Raw genomic sequence first — 20,269 nt, 5'->3', positions numbered from 1 at the left:
TGTGAGATTTTTTTCTGTCTGTACCTATATGTGTGTGGGTGTATGTGTGTGTCTGTAGTTTGTCTTTGTATCTTGTGCATCTCCGTGTGAGGTCTTTGTGTGTGTGTGTGTGTTTGTGTGAGTGTGTGTGTTGTGTGAAAGCGTCCCACAAGCACAACCTTGGCTACAGCCCTGGACTTTAATGGAGCAAGTCAAGGAGAAAACAGGAAGGTGGTCAAGTTAATCAACTTTAGTGAAGAACTTTTAAAATGCAAACCAGAATATTCTCCCAGTTTACGTTTTCCCAACTCTTGTTGGTAGGGAAAACCTGCAGCAAGTCCTGGACTACGTTCCGTGAAGTACTGCATGAGCATGCATAGCTTTCAGGGAAGCGCTGAGGCAGGTCTGGCCCCTTACTCCGCTTTTTGCAGCGACCCTTTCCCACCAACGGAACCTTCTACTGCAGCCCTTTTCCGGTAAGCCTGGTCCAGCCTTGCCACTCCAGGTGCTGGAGCAGCCGACTGGCTGTGAGGTTTGTGGGCGTGGTCAGTCGGGCCCAAAGGGAGGGGCAACACTCCGCCCCTCCCCTGAGGGCTGTGTCAGCCTCTGTGAGTTCTTATCCCAAGGACTGCTTCATTCACCTTTCAGAGCCATCGCTTTGGACGTTAAACTTGGCTCTTGGAGAAAGATCAACAAGTTTGCAGGTAAAATGCAAGTGCTTTTACTAGGTGGGATTGAGGAGGTGATGAGCCAGCTTATTCCGGGGAGCAGGCAGGCGTTTAAAGGAGCTGGTGTGGAGTCATTGCTTTTTGAAGCAAGGCAAGTTCCCTTAAGGGAAAATGTGCAACTATTGTACGGTGGAGTAGCTGGTGTGAGCATGCGGCGCGGCGCTTGCTACCGCACGACGCTTCTGAATTTAACTGGGAGGTTCACAGCAGCAGCAACAGCAGCAGCAGCAGCAGCAGCAGCAGCAGCGGCGGAGGCGGCGGCAGCGTCGGCTCTCTGAGACCCCCCGGCTTACTGGGAGGCTGGTTCCCAGCACAAAGGGTAATGAGGAGGGGAGTTTGGAAGTGTTCAGACAGTAAATGTTCCACTTGAACTCCAGGGTGGCATGAGCCCGGCAGTCAGGCGTTTCTTTGGAATGGAATGCACTGGAGTGAAAACATTAAATCCCTCAAAGCTGCTTCTTTTTCCTCTGGTCACACACAGAGAAATAAATGGGCTTTAATGTAGCCAGCTCTTTTGAAGGACACGGGTGTTAAGTACAGGGGTCTGTGTGTGTGGGCATTCTGTGTTTATAGACCAAGACCAGCACAGGGGACTCAGGACAAGGGCAGATGCTCTTACCCCCACATCCCCTACCCCCAGGAGAATCAAGAGCCCCAGAACCTGTTGCCTCTTGCTGTATAGCTAGCTCCCTGGGGGACTTTAACATGCAATACACTTTGTGAGAAGCATTGACTGAGAGCAGTGGCATACATTTATGCCTTTAGTAGTTATGGGCAGCTAATGTTCTACCAAGCCATCAGGGAAATATCTTTCCCTGAGATTTGCTTGTTGGGAGGCCTGAACTGTGCAGGGATCAGGGCTTGCGAGGATGGGAGTGCTTGGGAGCTTGAATGCATCTGACAATACCAACTCTCACTTAAAAGCTAAGGAGGATTAAATCTGAAAACAGAGATGAGAGCTCTGGTAGGCTATAAAGGATTGCACAAAAACTACTTGTTATTGCAAATTGAGTTTACAAACACTTAAGTGCAGTTGTTCACATCAGGTGTAAAGTGGGAATGATTTAGGAGCAGTTTTATAAGTATTATTGCACTGATAAAAAAAACCAGGTATCAATATTGTGCTTGTTCTGGGAGAAAGCATGACCTCTCTGGAGTTAGCTGAGGTCTGAGGACATCAGGAATTTCTGGAAAAGAGAGGCCCTGACTGCCCCTGGAGACCCAGTAGTGCCCTGACCTGAGACACCTGGTTCTCTGTTTCTATATAGGAGTGGCAGGTGACAAGGAAAGTTTTAAGATGGAAGCCAAATTGTCACCTGTGCATTTTGGAAAGATCACCATGGGCTGGGTGATGGGGAGCAACTAAGGTGCTCAAGAAGGCCCCTGTTAAGTCTGCCTGCTGAGAGGTGCCTGCCTTGCCAAGGCAGGGAGACACTTTGCAGGTGATGAATCTGCATCAGGGTAAAGGCGACTCATGGGAGGTACTCTCAGTTAGTTAATGGTGCACTTTGAATAATGATGGTATCAGTCATGGGGATCCCAGGGAAAGGCTAGGAGTGACTTCAAAACTCTGGGTCCTTTGGACACCTTTGAGTCCCTGGAAACTAGAGGACTGCTGGACAGTGTGATCTTGGCTGCTGAAGAGAGCATGGAATAGGGGGTTACCTGTGAGGTGAGGATGAGGCTTCTTGGGAGAGGGATGAGAAGAAGGGGTTTTTGTTTGTTTGACTGTTCTAGATTTTTAACTGGGCGGTGGGGAAGGTTGACTTGGAAGGAGACAAGAGACCAGACAGAGAAAGATGGGAAGAAGAAAACTGGAACTGGAGTGGAGAAGGGGGCAGCTTTCCAATTCCTGACGTATTAGAAGTAGCCTCACAGTCCTGACTCTGATAGCTCCTGTGTTCAGCCAGTTGCACTCACCTCTATAATTTCCTGGTTGTTGGGTTCCCCATCCCTCTCCCTGCCCCTCCCCAGGTTTGATTAGGAATTCTGTCATGGTTTTCCCATTGCCTGCCTAGCAAGTACACAGAGGCACTTCCCAGAACTTGGGTGGTCCTGCCTCACCTGCCACCTTCAGAAGCTGGCTTCCTTAAGACCCTGGCCCATGTGCTGGGCATCCGGGAGGCCCAAGTGATTCCAGCCTAATGCATGGTGGGGTGGAATCCCCAGGGCTGTCAGGCCACTCCGTGGTGACAGTGTGAGTGCCACCTGTGACTGTGGGGAGGTGCAGTGAGACACACCTAGTGTCTCAGCCCCCACCCCCTCTGCTGCTGACTGCTTGCTGATGGGGGGTGAATTTCTCAGATGAGTGGGGAACTGGCCTGGGCCCTATACTTTGAGGAGCAAGGAATACAGTTTCCAAACTGGTATGCAAAGGAAACCCAAGAGCACAGTGACACAGCAATAAAAAAAACTGCCAGAAACTGGGGTAGCAGAAAGGCCTCTCCTGTGCCGAGGGGATCATGGAAGAGGCCAGACCAAGAGAGACTGGGCAGCGGGGCTGAGTGGCCGAGACCCTCCCTAGCTGTGTGTTCCAACGTGCCAGTCCATTCCTCCCCACAGAGGTGCACTGCCATACCCCTAGACGCCAGGGGACTGTTTCTGCATTGAATCACCCCTCTGGCCCTAGGCACAGAGGGCAGGGTCAACTCTTGGTCCAGCTGCTCTCCTTCCAGGCTTGAAGGAGGCTGTTTAAAATAGAAATTATGTAAGGGTTTAAGAAAACATCCTGTTTGGTTGAATTATCTAGAAACTTGTAACCAAGTTCACATGTAGCAAAATCCATCTGGAGGAATAAATGGTCAAACCCATGGTCTGTATCCTGGCCTGTAATGGGGCAGTGGAACTGCCAATCCTGTGCTGCCCTTGGAGGGAAACTTCCATCTCTGTCCAGGACAGCCTGAGGAGGAGACTGTCTCCTGGGCAGGACTCCCTGGGCCTATTGACCCCAGGGCATCACCTGCTCATTATCAGAACTTCTTGAACTTGAAAGGGTGCTTGGAACACACCCAGGTGTGTAAAGGACATAGACCCACACCTGACAACACAGCTATGCCCTCCGAGACCCAGGAACTGCCCTGCATACTCACCTACCAGGGCAATTCAATACCGAGAGGTAAGCTTCGAAACTGAGCAGTGATCTATGTGGAAGGGAGCAGTCAATAACTAGGGTGTTTTCTCAGGACTTAAGATTTTGTTCACAGAAGGAGTGAATTGATTGGAGGAACTTCTTTTTAACAACAAAGTTCACAGCAGCCTATATATTTGTTTCTTTTCTTTTCATTATTGTATTAAGTAAAATGACTAAAGAACTTAAAGAAGAGTAATCTTAACATTTATGGAGAAATTATTTTCCATATGATTATGTTGTTGCTTCTGTGAAGTCAAATGCCAGTCTTACATTCATCAGTTTGTGTACTTGGCAAGAAACCAAGGAGAAGATTGTTTAGGTGTGACCTTGCTGGGCTGGAATGACCAGGGCAGGTTCTTGGACCCCTCATCACCTTCTGCTTCCTCTTTCTCCTCTCTGCTCCATAAATGCCAACAACCCCACCATTCCCAGAAACCCTAACCAAGTCTCTCAGTGCCATTAGGAAGATCTGGGACTGCCCAGGCCCTGGAAAGGAGTTGGAATGTGCAGGCCCTGGGCAGGATTCAGGGTGTTCAGGCCTGATTTGAGCATCTGAAAGCACAGCTTTTATTGATCCTTTAAAAAAAAAAAAAAAAAAAACTCTTCAGTTGGTGAGTCATTCTCTTCCCACAGAGCAGTCAAGGATGGCTGCTCCATAGGCGGAGAAACTCAGAAGTAACACCAGATTCCTTTCCAATAGTGCCAAGTACCAGGGCCCAGTGTCCCCATGGCAGTGTCCTGGTTTCTGCCCACACTTGCACCCAGCACTATGTTTCCATCAAGTTTCTCCACTGTGCCCTGGGCACATCTGCAAGAGAAGTATCCATGACTGAACAGCACTGCCTGGGGCAGGGTTGGTGAGTTTCACCCAGGCAAGGTAATGATGGAGTGTAGAGGGTTTGGGAAAGACAATGGTGACAGAAGGAGCTTCTAGAGGGACCAAGAGAACAGGTGCTTGCTAGGCCTGGAGGGAAATGGGAAGAAAGCAGAGACTGCTGCAGGACTGGTGGAGAAGAAAGCAGAGCTGGAAGAAGAATGGCAGCAGCCAGATGGACAATTCAAGTAAAATGTAAAAGCTGGATGATTCCACTGGGTCTAAGCCATCTATTGCTTTCTTTTTAAAATGTCACAATTTTTTACTTGTTTTTTCTAAAATTTGGTGACAATTTCATCATTATGGTGTGATTCTTGTTTACAAGGTAGTCTGGGCTCAGCCCAGGCTCAGGAGGGTAGTTTAGAGGTTGCTGCATACTCCCTTTCTGGACCTGTTGGGGACACAGTGACCCCAGGGTCTTCTGTTGCAGCCTGTGGTCAGTATGAGGTTGGCTGACACCATGTGCAGGATCAGGTTCTCCTCTGCACAGTCCTCAGGGGTGAATTCTTAAATGACCTTGGAAGTCAGGCACATGGAGTCCAATGGAACAAAGCTGGGCTGAGGTTGTGGATCCAAGGACTGGGTCTATGGACTCAGGTGATGGTCGGGTCCCCTTGGAGGATGGGCTATGTGCTAAGATGTTGGAATCCCCCCAGAGGAGTGGGCCATGGGCTGGGGCATTGGGTCCCTAAGAAGACAGGTGGAGGGTTGGGATTCCCCAGAGGATGGGTTGTGGGTCTGGGATGCTTCAGAGAGGTGACGGCCAGTTGGAACAGGTAGATTTAGAATGTGTTCAGAAGAACTGGGTGAGGAATGCATGACAAAGAGAGGGACCCCTAGTGAGCAGAGCCTACAGTGTCCCAGAGAAAGCAGCAGGAAGTGGGCAGATGGCAGCAGGGGGTGCAAGCTGCTGCTGAATTGGGTGAGGAAGCTGCAGGATTGAACCCAGGGCTTTGACAATGCTAAGTACAAGCTCTACCACCGATCTACACCTCCAGCTCTCAATTTTCACTTTCCTTTTTAATTGACATTTTTAATTATAATTATCAGCACATGTTAATTGTACAAAATAATGGGTTTCATTGTGAAATTTCCATACACGCATACAATGTACTTGAATGTATCCACCCTCCCTATTACCCTCTTTTATCCGCCTCCTTCTCCCTCCCTAATAGTCCCCCTACTACATTCATGTTACCTTTTTTTCTCTTTCTCTGGATTCCACCTGTGAGAGAAAGCATGCAATTCTTGTCTTTGAGTCTCACTTACCTCACATGATGATCTCCAGTTCCATCTATTTACTTGCAAATGACCCATATCATTCTTCTCTGGAGAAGTGTCTATTCAGCTCATTTGCCCATTTGTTGTTTTTCTATTGGTGTTAAATTTATTGAGATCTTCGTGTGTTCAGGATATTAATCTTCTGCCAGATGAACAACTGCCTGGTGTTTCTAATCTGCCATCTTCTAGAATATTGACATTGACGTGGCCCTACAATTTTGCTTTGTAAGAAGCTGCCGAACTGCTTACCAGAGTGGTTGTACCATTTGACATTCCCACTGGTAATGTTTGACTGATTGGTCTCTTGGCATCCCAGTCAGCATTTGGTGGTGCCTCTATCTCAGCCCTTCTGATAGATGCACAGTGATATCTCATCCTAGTATTTTTTTTTTTAGCATAATGCCAACATCATGACAATTATTTTGATTATTCAGGGTGTGTTACCAAAAAATTTGGAGCATACTCCAATAGTGCAATAAACTGAACATAATATATAGTAATTCCCTAGTATTATCTGTATTATCTTTTTTTCAATATTTCCCTATAGTTGTTCATGATGTAGAATGTTTGTACATGTTTGTCATCTAATATATCTTCTTCAGAGAAGTGTCTCTTCATGTCTTTGCTCATTTTCTAATATTTTTTGACTGTTGAGTTTGGAAAGTAATTTATATATTTGTACTTTGCTGGGTATGTTATTGACAAATGTTTCCTCCCAGCCTTTAACTTGTCTTTTTGTCTTCCTAATCAAGTCTTTTACAAAACAAAATATTTTAATTTTGGTGAAGTCCAATTTATAAAAATTCCCTTCTTGGATTGTGCTTTTAGTGTCAAGCTTGAGACTTATTACCTACTAACCCTAAATCTTGAATATTTATTTCTAAAAATTTTGTAGTTTAATCTTTTATATTTTTGTCTATGGCCCATTTGGAGTTAATTTTTTCCTGAGATATGAGATCTAGCTGAAGTTTTTTTGTTTGTTTGTTTGTTTGTTGTTTTCCTGTCTATGGAATGTCCAGTGGCTCTAGCACCATTTGTTGGACATATTTTCTAACTCTGAGGTATTTTTGCACTTTTGTAAAAATCAGTTTGGCATATGCGAGGGCATCTATTCCTGGGTCTTTTGTTTGAATTCATCAATCTGTGTTTTCATAAGTATATCTAATATAGTTGCTTCCTCAGATTCAATTTTTAGGCCTGAGGTAAGTTATTGGAAACCCACGTGTACCTTTAGCCTTGTTAAAACTTCCCTTTCTCATTTGGTTGTTTGCAGTACAACCTGCTTGCTCTTCATCTCACTGACCACAAACCCACTTCTCTTTAAATTGGCCAATCAACAACATCCAAGGCAATGGGGGTCGCCCCACTCCTTCTCTCTCATTTCAAGATTTGTTGTAGCCCTCCTGTGAGCACTCCTAACTTCTCTGGGATCTGTGAGTAATACTTTTCACGTTTTGGTTTCATGCCTTTTGGTTTTGCTCTTATTGTGTCTCATCTGCCTGTACATCCAAATCTACCTTTCCCCCTGCCAGGACTCCGCTAGAGAGTGGCTCTTTTGTCTTAAAACCATCCTCCAGAGAGAAGACTCAAAAATGGAAACCATAGCATTAAAAATTACAACATGTATGTGTCTCTCCTGTCCCTGTCACATAGTCTTGGTTACTGTAGCCCTTGAGTAAGTCGGGTAATTGGTTGGGCTGCCTCCTCTCGTTTTATTCTTTTCTTCCCTAAATATTTTAGGTATTCTAGATCATTTACTATTTCCCTATATGAAAAATAAATTTTAGAATAAGCTTGTTTATATTTGAAAAAGTCTTTTTGGGAATTTTGATTGGTGCTGCTTTAACTCTGTATTTCCAGTAAGAAGAACTGACATCTTTCCTATAGGGAGTCTTCATGAATGGGGTGTCTCGATTTATTCAGATCTTCTTTGATTTCTTTCATGAGCGTTGTGTAGTTTTCAGCATGAGTCATGTACATGTTTTATTAGATGCTCATGTAAATATTTAATTGTTTCTGAGCAGTTGTAATGGTGTAGTTTTCATTTAGGTGTCAACATGTTCATTGATAGTAAATAAAAGCATTACGGAATTTTAAATATTTACTTTGTGTCCTGTGACCTTGGTGAACTCACTATTTTTTTTTTTCTGTTGAATCTTTTTTTTAAATTTTTTTTTTTTTAATGCAGAAAATCCTATCTATGAATCAGGACAGTTTTATTTATTATTTTTTCATGAGTGTGTTTTTATTTTCTTTTCTTGCCCTACCTGCCCTATTTTTAAAAAATTATACCATTATTGTGACTTTATGGCAATAGTTATGTCACATTTTAGCTATATACAGTGACATCACAGTCACTCAAACTATATACAAATAGCTGTCTATATTTTAAAAAGAAAAAGCAACTGATGATTCCCCCCAAGTCACATTATCGAAGAAATTTTTTTTTCTAAAAGTTATGGCCAATAACAAAAACAAAATTTCAGTTATTCAGCAAATATTTTGAAGAAGTAAGAATCACATTGCACATGATATAAAATATAAAGGCTAGTGAGAAGATTTATATATTTTAATCTAGATTTCCACAAAATTTACATTATGCAATGCTTCACTATACACAGAACGGTGGAACTATTGAATAAGCTAACTTACAAAGTTTAAAACAAAATCTATAAAATTAGAATCATATTAAAATTATCTGACTAGAATTTCCTGTATTGTGTTGGATAGGGGTGGTAAGGGAACATCTTTTCCTCATTCCTGACCTTGAAGAGGTCATCCTCTCATTGTACAATGTCAGTTTTAAATGCATTTATTGGAACAATTAACTCATATGTAGAATCAGTGAGATCACACAATTTATATTTTGTAGCTTGTATGTATATATGTATTTCATTCTTACCAGATGGTGGAAGCATTGCATAAATCTAATTCAATTGCTTTTATTCCACATTTGATATAAGTACATTCTACCAAGCACTGTCATTGACTTACTGATTTGCAAGCTATTTTCAGCATAAGTGGTTGGTTAAAGCAGGGAAATATCAGCAATAAGAAGGATTTAGAGTCTTCTCTGGTCAGTTGGGTTTCTTTCAATGCCAATGTCTTTCTGTATTTGAAATAAATTCTGGCTCTATTAGAAACCTCTTGGCCGTTGGTGCCCTAGGTACATTAATTGCTTTCTGCCACCATAGCATGGACCTGAGATAATCAACTGATAAAGAGAAAAAAATTTATTTTGGCTCACAGTTTCAGAGGTTTCAGTCCATGATCATTTGGCCCTATTGCTTTGGGTCTGGAGTAGTACATCATGGTGAGAGCACATGGCAGAGAAAAACTGCTTACCTCATGGCCAGAGAGGGAAAGGGGCAGGGTTGGGTCCCACTATTTTCTTTGAGGGCATACCCCTAAAGACCTGAAGACTTCTCATTAGACCCCACCTCTTAAAGGTTCTACCATCTACCAACAGCACCATGGACTGGGGACAAGCCTTTAACATATATGGGCCTTTGCAGGACATTCTAGATCTAACTATAGCACCAGCCTACTCAATTGTAGACATAACATACTTAACTTGTATTTCCTTTGAGTCTTGCTGAATGCCCACCTGTCTTGGGTCCATGAGAATACTATACTTATGGGACACCGCAAATGCTGTGTGTGAATCAGGCAACAGGGAGTGATGGATATGTATGTTGTCCTAAACCTAGCCAGAGCCCATTCCTTTGTTTCTCAATACTGTAAATTCTATTCAGTCAAAGTAGACAGTGATCCTTGGCTTCAGAATAACTCTTGAACCAGGCTCCTGCAAAACCAAAGTTTCTTGCTGGGTTGTGGGATGCTGGGAAATTTAAAAATAAAATAATAAAATAAAATAAAATAGTAATGTTTGAAATATAACACTAAAAGTAGGATACCATAACTTTCCAAATACAGTATATTTTCTTATTTTTGTAACAGGTATTATTATTTTATCATTTCAAAGATATTAATTTGCTAGATGCAAAAAAAAAAAAAAAAATTAAAAACCAGAGCATAGATAAAACAAAGGAAAAAGCCTCCAGTCATCAGTACCTTCACCATCCAGAGGTAGCTGTTTTGGAGGGTGTGTCTTTTTGATTTTCTGTTCTATGCATGAAACTAATACATATTTACTTCAATAAAAATATCTTAGTGTGTCAATTGTTATTTTCATATCCTTAATATTTCCCAATATCAATAAATATCTCTTTAGATCTTTTTATGGTTGCACAGTATTTCATACCATGAACACAATTTACTCAACTAAAGCTCTGTTGTTGAATATTTACTTAACTAATGCTCTCTTGCTGAATATTGCTAGTAAACAATGTACTGAACTGTTTATCCTTGGAGAGAGCATGTAGTGTTTCCTATGTGATATTAAAATGGTGGAGCACAGGAAGGACCTCTTTATAAGTGACCTTCTTATTGTACCATCCAGTAGTTTGGATTTCCCAAGGTGCAATATTTTCAATCTACTTTTCATCAACAGTGGTTTCTTTCTGGTTGACCCTAGAGAGAAGAGTGGCAACAGAACATGCATCTAGAGAACAAAGATGGCAGACTGGCGTCTGGTGTGCTGGAGGTGGAGCTACATCAGACATCTGCTCCAACTTGTGCGGGCCCTGAGGGGCTGGGAACTGCCAGAAACCACCAACACAGGTGGGCAGACTCTTCAAGCCCTCACCCCAGCCCTGCTGCTGGGCAGAGCCACTGGGCTACTGAGCACAAGGATTTGGGCTCATTTCTCACAGAAGGGAGGTGAGTTTAAAATAATTTTATCTTGTAAGTGTGGATTTCACAAATACTCAATTTCTGTGAACATAGATTCCTTGCTTTTGTGTGTGTGTGTGTGTGTGTGTGTGTGTGTGTGTGTATGTGTGTGTGTATGGGGAACTTTCTTAAATTTTTGTAAGACTCTTTCCAGTATTAGATCATTTTCCTGGCCCATTTTGGATAAATGATATTTCTAAAATAGGACATACTCAGTTTCAAAAAAAAAAAATTGGAAAGAACTTGTGGCATGAAAACTTGCATTTTATAGCTATTTAAAGTACTCAAAGTATTCCATGATTTTGGGAAGCTTATATGTATATACACACGTACACATATATATCTTAGGACATGCTTTACTTCTATATATGTAGCAAATAAATTAGTTGAATATTATTTTTTCATGTCAGAAAAATCCGGGTTGTCACAAAAAACACATTTTTGATAAATATTTACTGATGTAAATGCAATAATTAGGTTTTACATGCCAGTGCTCACCTCTCAAGTTCATAATTTTTGTTTTCACATATCCTTTGAATAAAAGCAGCATCCTTTCAGGGTCTGTGCCTGCCTGTGTCAGAACATAGTCATTACCCTGCAAATCTGGGAACTCTCATCCTCATGGGTGATAAATCCTGCTCAGGATGTTGTTGTCAGGGGGCTCCTGCTGATGTATATGCTCAGACTTTTACTGCTTGTTTGTGCTCATGTTTGAAATGGTAAAACTTTGAGTCGCTCTGCTTACCCAAAGTGTTTTTGAGATTTATTTATGTTGATGCTTATAAGTCTTGTTTGTTCATTTCAACTGCCTGCAGAAAATTTCTTTATATGAATATACCACTATTTTATATTTCTGCCAGTGGCTAGGACCCTTTCTTCCAGCCTTCCCTAAATTTCCCTAGTATATCAGCTAATGCCGCAGAACACAAACACAAAACTTCATGCCCACCATGTGGGTGGTGGGCTGGGTGGTCTGTCTGTCTTGGCTGGACTCTGCATGCGGAGCTGGGCTGGCCATTGGCTGATACAGGGGTCCTTTGGCTGGCTCTGCTCCACTTGCTTCTCATCCTTACCTGGTCATCCCTACAGGTTCTCATGGTTCCGAGAAGGGAAAGCCCCAGGGCATGAGCTCATCTAAACCTCTGTCACCTCAAATCTGCTAACATCCCATTAATAGACAGCAGGGTCAGAGTGGCACCTGATATTCTGCTAGGGGCACCAAATGTAATACGGGATGCCCAGGTATATTTGAATTCCAAATGAATAAGGATTACTTCAGGAGCAATTACTTATATTAAAAGATTATCTGGGGCTGGGGTTGTGGCTCAGTGGTAGAGCACTTGCCTCACATGTGTGAGGCACTGGGTTCAATTCTCAACACCACATTTAAATAAATGAATAAAATAAAGGTCTATCAACAATTAAAAAATTGTATTTTTGCACTCATTGAAAGGACTTTTATCAAAAATCAGAAAATAGAAAGTGTTGGTGAGGGTGTGAAGAAATGAGAACACTGTGCACAGACTGTTGGTGAGAATGAGGTGGCTCAGCACTATGGAAAGCAGCAGAGTGGTTCCTCAAAAAATTAAAAATGGAATTACTAGCTGGGCATGGTGGCGCACACCTGTAATTCTAGCAGCTTGGGAGGCTGCGGCAAGAGGATCCAGAGTTCAAAGCCAGCATCAGCAACTTAGTGAGGCCCTAAGCAACTTTGCAAGATCCTGTCTCAAAATAAAAAATAAAAAGGGTTGGGGTTGTGGCTCAGCGGTTAAGTGCCCCTGGGTTCAAACCCTGGTACCAAACAAACAAAGAAAACAAAAAAACAAAAACAGAGGGAATTAGTATATGATTGGGCAATTCCACTTCTGGGGACATATCCCGGAGAACTGAAAACAGGGTGCTGTGGTTGGTATATTTGTGTCCCCTACAGAATTCATAAACTTCAACGTGGTAGTATTAAGAGATGGGCCTTTAGGAGGTGATGAAGTCATGAGGTTGGAACCCTTATTAAATGGGATCGTTGACCTTTAAAATGATGAAGGGAACTAGCTAGGTCCTTTTTGTGCTTCCACCTTCTGTCATGTGAAGACACAGCAAGAAGACCCCCCCATTGGACATGGAATGCCAGTGCCTTGGTCCTGGACTTCCCAGTATCCAGAACTGTAAGAAATAAATTTATATTCATTATGAATTACTCAGCCCAAGGTATTTTGTTTATAGGAGCACAAATGGACTAAGACACAGTTTATCAAAGAAAGATTTGTACATCCCCGTCTATAACAGCATTATTCACAATAACTGAAATGTGGAAGCAACCCAAGTGTCCAGGTGCATGAATGCATAAACAAAATATGTGTCTTATACACACAGTAGAATATTAGTCAGTCTTAAAAAGGGAAGGATGTTCTGACATATACTGCAACACAAGCAACCTTGAGAACATTATGCTGAGTGAAATAAGCCAGTCCCAAAAAGGAATTCTGTATGACTGCAGTTATATGAGGTACTCAGAGTCAAATTAATAGAGACAGAAAGTAGAATGGTGGTTTCCAGGGTCTGTGAGAGGGGTCATGAGGGAATTATTGAATAGGTAAAGAATTTCATTTTTGCAAAATGAGTTCTGGAGATGGATGGTGTGGTAATTACACAATATTATGAATATACTTTATGCCACTGAACAGTTCACTTAAAAATGGTTGATGATAAATTTTGTTGTGTGTACTTTACCACAATTAATAATAAAAAATAAAAATGAATTACTTGTAGTCAACATGAGGCCAAATTTAACTGGGCATCTTGTATTTTTATTTGGTAAATTTATTCTGTTATGCTCCGGATACACTCCTCTGAGAGACTGCAAGATTCCTGCTGGGCCAAATTTAGCTGATGTCCCCAGGTCACCAGGTCTGGCCTTTGCGCAGGTCCTATTTGAGAGGGCAGAGGCTGCCTTGGTCAGGAGGGGAGGTAGGGGACAGTGCAGGGAGGAAGCTTCTCTCCAAATTTCTCGAAGGTGTCACATCTTCCCTCCTTTGGTTAACAGAGGAGGAAGAGCTGGGTGGGACGGAGTGTGGCTGTAGGAGATGCCTGTTTCATGGGGACACCTGCTGGAGCTGCTGGTGCGCATCTAGTTCCCAATGAATCTGCTGAGCCAAGGCCCTGCCTGGGTCTAGTGCACTGGTCCCAACAGAGGAAGGGATAGAAGAGTGCAAGGCACCTTTGGGCATGAGTGCTTGGGCCATGGGAGTGCTGGGCTGGTCCGGGCAGTTCTCACTTAAACTATTCATCGAGCACTTGGGGGGTGTGTGTGTGTGTGTTAGTACTGATGGGTGAGTGATGATGGGTTTGTCCCCTACCCAGTGAGCACATGGCCCTGCAGGAGTGTAGGTGTGGAGAGCAGGCTGTGTTCTGCTCTGAGTTCCTCTGTGGCGCATTGAACAGTAGTTCTCAGGCTGTGCCTAGCCCCGAGTTACTCCCCTTTGTAAAGCAGTGGTTTGCCATGAGTTACTCCTTTTTGAGTGCAAGTGTCAAGGTGGAATGACTCTATATCTTGTTCATACCAGTAAATAACCACCATCTGCCCACACAAATTGATAAATAACTTACTTGTACCAACTTACCAAACAAAGGAACTCCTAGACACAGAGGCATCCCAAATCATATCAGAAACACCAGACACAGGAGGTAATCAACCTCACCAGGTGTAACCCCCTCACCTAAGACCTGTAAAAGGTGGAACCCACCAAGACTGGATGTGGTGACCCCCTGGCCCTGTCACCTGGTTAGTTATCAAGAGGCTTGCCCAGGAAAATAGCCACCGGGACAAACCTCTGATTCTGTCCCCAGAACCAGTGTGGTTTCTCCTGCCCATAACAATTACACAAGGCCCACCCTATGGTACCCTTTGCCTTGACAACTATGAGGAACTTGTTTGTTAAAACCCTTATCTGATCACCTACAGTGATTCTTTGATTTGTATCTGTTCTCTTCTGTTCTCTACCTGTGCACATTTTAATTTTTTTTTCTTTTTTTTTTTTTGTTTTGTTTTGTGGTGCTGGGATTGAACTCAGGGCTTTGTATCTGCCTGTACTCTTGGCACATTATCCTGTGCCTTCCTTAACTTCTTCTTAGTCTTTCTGTGATGTGTATGTTCGTGTGTGTGTATCTTTTGTGTGAAGTATGATGTGTGACTTGAATGTTATAGATATTAGAAATTAAGATCAGAATGGTTGATTAAATCTGGGGTTGTGGCTCAGTGGTAGAGCACTTGCCTAGCATGTGTGAGTCACTGGGTTTGATCCTTAGCATTGCATATTAACAAATGAATAAAATAAAGGTCCATCAACAATTTAAAAAATATTTTTAAAAAAGTTTGGAATGGAATAAAAGAACTTGTGTTCACCTGGCTTCTGGTTACTTACAAGTATTTGGTAAATTACAACCACTAAAAGTGGTGTAGCTTGTGAATTTATTGTTATTCAATAAATTCCAACATTGTGGAAAGACACAAACGTGTTTGGTCTGTGCTAATGGCATAGCTTGCTCATGATAGGAGGTGAAAGGAGAGGAAGGAAGGGCTGTGGCTCAGGTCCGATAGAGCTGGGTGTGAGGCTGGCATCTCACTGTACTGGACACACTGGACTTTGGTTTTATACCTGAAGACCTGGGAACATTATGGACTGAGTCAGGGTGAGAGAAGGGAAGAGTCATATGGCCATTGGAGGGTAGGCCAGTAGGACAGTGGAAGGTTTGACAACCTGTACACTGAGTGCTGTTGCTTCTACCTATGAGAGTCAGAATGAGTAAGAAAGGGCTGAGGAAGAAAGAGACACATCGTAGATAGGACCCTTGTTAGAAAGAGGTGGGGTCCAAAGTACCATCAGGGATCTGGTGTGTGTGTGTAGGGTGTGGGGGTGAGGCAGAGGGCATCAGGATTGTCCAACCCCCAATTCCCAAAAAAGGCTTTGCAACAAAAAAGACAGACAAACCAAAGCAGTATATTCTCCAAATTCTTTTTTTTTTTTGTATCAGGGATTGAACCCAGGGGTGCTTAACCACTGAGCCACATCCCCAGCCCTTTTAATGTTTTATTTAGATACAGGGTCTTGCTAAGTTGCTTAGGGCCTCACTAAGTTGCTGAGGCTGGCTTTGAACTCAGGATCCTCTTGCTGCAGCCTTCCAGGTTACTGGGATTACAGGCATGTGCCACCACACCTGGCTGTATTCTCCAAATTCTTTACTTCTTGTGGAAGATGAGTGGGGAGACCCTGAGTGTGCCCTTGTCCCCACCTTCCCATGAACAGGGATGAGTGTTTGATGGCTGTGGCAGCTACCTGCTGGAGCAGCCAGATCAGAAGGCTCTCCCAGGCCCCGCTGTCCCCACGTAAGTGGAGAGTGAAGAAGTTTCCACCTTCTCCAAGATAGGACAGAAAGTAGGTAGAGTTTTAGGGAGCTGGCCTGGGGGCTCCCTAGAAGGGTCGGCTGCTGAGTCACAGCAGGACCTCAGGAGTGCTGGGGTAGGGAATGGAGGCTGGGGACCAGCTGATTGGACTCAGAATGGAGATGCCAGTCAGAAGGTAGTAGTCATGGCTGAAGACCCCTTCTCTGAGGAGGCCTTTGAGGAGTGGGGACCCACTCAAGAGTGCCACCCTTGCCTGCAGTTGTGAACACTGAGAAGCAGCACTTCCAGGAGGTGAAGCAGCAGTGAACCAGAACCCTCCAGGGGCAGCTCACAGCAGAACCTGAGAAAATGGTGTGTTGGCTCAATCTAACCATGGCGTGGGTTCTCAAGAGAAGGGTCGATTGGTGTGAGCGTTTGTGAGTATGAAGGGCATAGGCTGTGACCCACATGTACACCTAGGTGAGCCCCTCCCACCCACCAAAATGACACCCTCCTGGGCACACATGTGGCCATGTTGCCTGATGGTTGTGAATGCAGTGTCCCAGCACTGTCATCACAGTCTAAAGATTATTTAAGGGCTTTATTACCTTTTCCCCTTCTTGTTCATGAAAGTAGGTAGAAAATGAAAAACAACAACAACAACAACAAATTCTTATTTGAGTGATAAGATGTATAAGATGTAAGTGCAGGCAAACTAAGTGGGAGTTCTTAGGCATGCAAACCCCAGCAATTCCTTTAGTCTGTGTGGATTTTAGCCTATTTATTTTAAGTTTGGTTTTGAAGAGAATGAGCAAATCAAACAACGCTGTGAGATACTACAAATAGATTGTTTAAAATTGTGTTGAAAAGGGCACTTGGAATGTGTGTTTCATCACTGTGATCAAAACACCTGACAAGAACAACTTAGAGGAGTATACATTTATTCTGGGCTCACAGTTTGAGAGGTTCAGTCCATGGCTGGCCCAATTCGTTGCTCCAGACCTGAGGTGAGGCAGAATATCATGGAAGAAGGGGTGTGTGGCAGGGGAAAGCTGCTCAATTCATGGCAACTAGAAAGCAGAGAGAGAGAGAGAGAGAGGGTGAGGAGCCAGGGACAAGACAAAATCCCCAAGGGCATGCCCCCAGTGACCTACCTACTTCCTCTGGCCATGCCTGACATGCCTACATTTACCACCCAGCAGTCCATTAAAATGATTAATCCACCAAATGGATTAATCCATTGATGAGATTACAGCTCTCATAATTTAATCATTTCACCTCTGGCCATTCCTGTATTGTTTAACACATGAGCTATTTGGGGGACACTTCATTTCCAAACCATAAAAGTATGTCATAATATTTTTTAGCTCTCTGAGAGCAGCTCCATTGCAACCCATTCACCTGCTGCTTGATTTTGTGCAGGAAAGAAACAGGTCAAGGTAATAGCCTGTTGTGTATCCTTTGTTCTGTGGTTCACAGGAAACCCAGAGTTGATTCCTCCGATCAGTTATGTCGTTAACAGATTAATGCACAAGTGGATTAATGAGCGTTCTCTTAACACTGTTAAATCTTTGTGAAACTAAAGAGGATACAGATATGTAGAAAGGATGAAGGAAGAGTGTATTAGTTATCTATTGCCCTGTAACAAATTACTCCAAAATTTAGCAGTACATGTACATTTTCTTGCAGTTTTGTGGTCAGGAATCTGGGCATGGTTTAGCTGGGTCCTTTGCTCAGGGTCTCAACAGTTGTGAACAAGTTGTCATCTAGGGTCACAGCATTTCAAGTTTCACCTAGGGCAGGATCTGCTTCCAAACTCATTTGCATGGTTGTTGGCCAGATTCAGTACCTCCTGGGCTAGTGGGCTGAGGGTCTATGGTTCCTTGCTTACTGTCAGCTAAAGGCTGCCCTTGGTTCTTGCCACTGACTCACTTCAGTAGGGCAGTTTTGAGAGAGAGAGTCTCATGTAACTTAATCACAGATGTGATACCCACCACTTTTGTGGCACAGTAAACCCCCATCTCCTGTTATTTTTTATTTTACTTTCTGTGGTTTCATTTATCTGTGGCCACCTGCAGTCTGAAAATATTAGATGGAAAATTTCAGAAATAAACAGCTTATAAGTTTCAAGTTGTGGGCTGTTCTGAGTAGTGTGATCAAACCTTGCTGTCTCTCCCTGCCATATCCACAATGTATGATGCCTGCCCATTAGTCAGTTGGGAGCCATCTCAGTTATCAGGTCCATTGGTACTGTGTTGCAGTGCTTGAATTACACTGTCATAATGCCTCTTTTATTCACCTAACTCCATCTTATCACATAGGCATTGTATTATCTCACATCATCACAAGAAAAAATGTGAGTACAATACAATGAGATACTTTGAGGGAAAGACCACATTCACATAACTTTATTACAGTATATTATTATAATTATTCTACTTTATTTTTATTAACACTGTTAATCTCTTACTGTGCCTAATTTGCAAATTAAACTTTGTCATAGATGTATGTGTGTCAGTAGTATATGTAAGATTTGGTACTATCTGTGGTTTCAGGCATCCTCTGAGGATCTTGGAATATATTTCCTGTTGACTAGGGGGAACCACTTTACTCTGTTTGTTAGAAATGTCATTAGGTTCAGCTCACATTCAAGGAGATGAGGTTAAACAAGAGCATGAATACCAGAAGGTGGCTTATTGGGAGCCACGTCAGACACTGTCTACCACAAAGATGAAGGGTAATGGAGGAAAAGTTGTGAAAATTTTTGCATGAACTGAAAAGATGACTGGTGCCTTCTAAGGGAAGCAAAGTGATATCTGGGACCTTTCCAGGTCATCTGCATCTTTTATTGTTTGCAACTGATTATAAAACTGATAATAATGCAAATTATTCTTGTCTCTTAAAATAAAATTGCATTGTGTCTGTGGAATGCATTGTCCAGATATGCACAATTTGTAAATTCAGTGCAGCATTCTTTTTTTTTTTTTTTGCGGTACTGGGGATTCAACCCAGGACCTTAGTGCTTGCAAGGCAAGCACTCTACCAACTGAGCTATATCCCCAGTCCAATGCAGCATTCTTAATTGTCCATATTTGTGTGGTTCTTTGCATCTTTGGTTTCTTCTAATTAACAAGTTAAAGGAACTAGTTGATATGCATTCATTTTATATCTGTATGATTAGTCATGGTTTTACCTGCTTTTGACAAAGGTCCTTGAGCACAGGGAATCAACAACAGAGACAATAAGAGAAACAGACTTCACTCTAGTGGCAGCCTGACTCTTTGCTTTGAGATCTTGGGGCTCCTCTGTATCTCCAGTCCCAGAACTCTGATGGATGCTTCTCAGGGCTGCCCTCTGGCCCGAGGACTTTGATCACTTTGCTGTCTGACTGCTGCTAAGCTAAAGAAATACATTCTACCCATAATTGTAATGACACAGAACAAATTGCTAAGTTCAAGATGAATCCTTTTTTGGTTCAATACGTGAATTTTCTTCATAAAGAAAATAAACATGATGTTTTACATGGCCTCCCCCCTGCCTTCTACTCTCTTGTTGGCGTTCTCTTTGCTGAATTAAATATAGCAATTTTGAATCTCAGAGCTCAGAAAAGTTTTCGTTGATGTTCCTTTTTATCTTAAAATGGCATGCAAGAAATAATAAATATAATTAAATTCAATTGACTGTCAGACTGAAAAACTTAAATTATATACTTTTGGTCCATATTGTGTAGGAAGATTTATTTCCGATCAGTGGAAATGCAATTTATTTTGCTAATTTTTTCATGTCAAAGATTAATTTACCTTAAAAATTTCCATTTCAAAATTAGTTAATTACCTTCCAGTTTTCCATTTTGCAATGATGTATTTGATGGCAATTTGGCTAGGGAAGAAAATTTGAGAGAAATTATTAAAAGTAAGTAAGATAAATTATTGTAAGACAACTTTTACATCTGGTATGAATTGGTGACTATATTTCATCATTGTAAAACAAAAATGTATTGCTGAAAATTTGGAAATTGAAGGGAAAAAATGACCATAATGCAATCACTGTTATCCATTTGTATTTATCTGTATTTATTTCAGTTTTTTCCATATGTTTTTACATAG

The 20,269-nt window shown here is 42.4% G+C and overlaps 1 protein-coding gene across 5 annotated transcripts in view; it reads left to right on the top strand.

Annotated features, from left to right (window-relative positions):
• Positions 1-572: 572 nt before the first annotated feature.
• Positions 573-20,269, top strand: part of Oca2 (OCA2 melanosomal transmembrane protein) — a 389,761-nt gene continuing 370,064 nt past the window's right edge. For 2 of the 5 annotated variants that reach the window (XM_047540394.1, XM_047540398.1), the window contains exons 1-2: positions 573-683; positions 10,530-10,774. In XM_047540394.1, coding sequence (XP_047396350.1) covers positions 10,551-10,774 — 224 coding nt within the window. In that variant the 5' untranslated portion in view covers positions 573-683; positions 10,530-10,550. Of the gene's footprint in view, positions 684-919; positions 1,027-4,694; positions 4,715-7,265; positions 7,426-10,529; positions 10,775-20,269 lie in introns of those variants that run through there. The other 3 variants (XM_047540395.1, XM_047540396.1, XM_047540397.1) reach the window with 3 other exon arrangements.

The sequence above is a fragment of the Sciurus carolinensis genome, chromosome 2 (assembly GCF_902686445.1).
Source record: "Sciurus carolinensis chromosome 2, mSciCar1.2, whole genome shotgun sequence".
In the NCBI taxonomy this organism is placed as follows: Eukaryota; Metazoa; Chordata; class Mammalia; order Rodentia; family Sciuridae; genus Sciurus; species Sciurus carolinensis.
The sequence above is the reverse complement of the archived record's forward strand: the minus strand, read 5'-3'. Positions and strand labels throughout refer to the sequence as shown.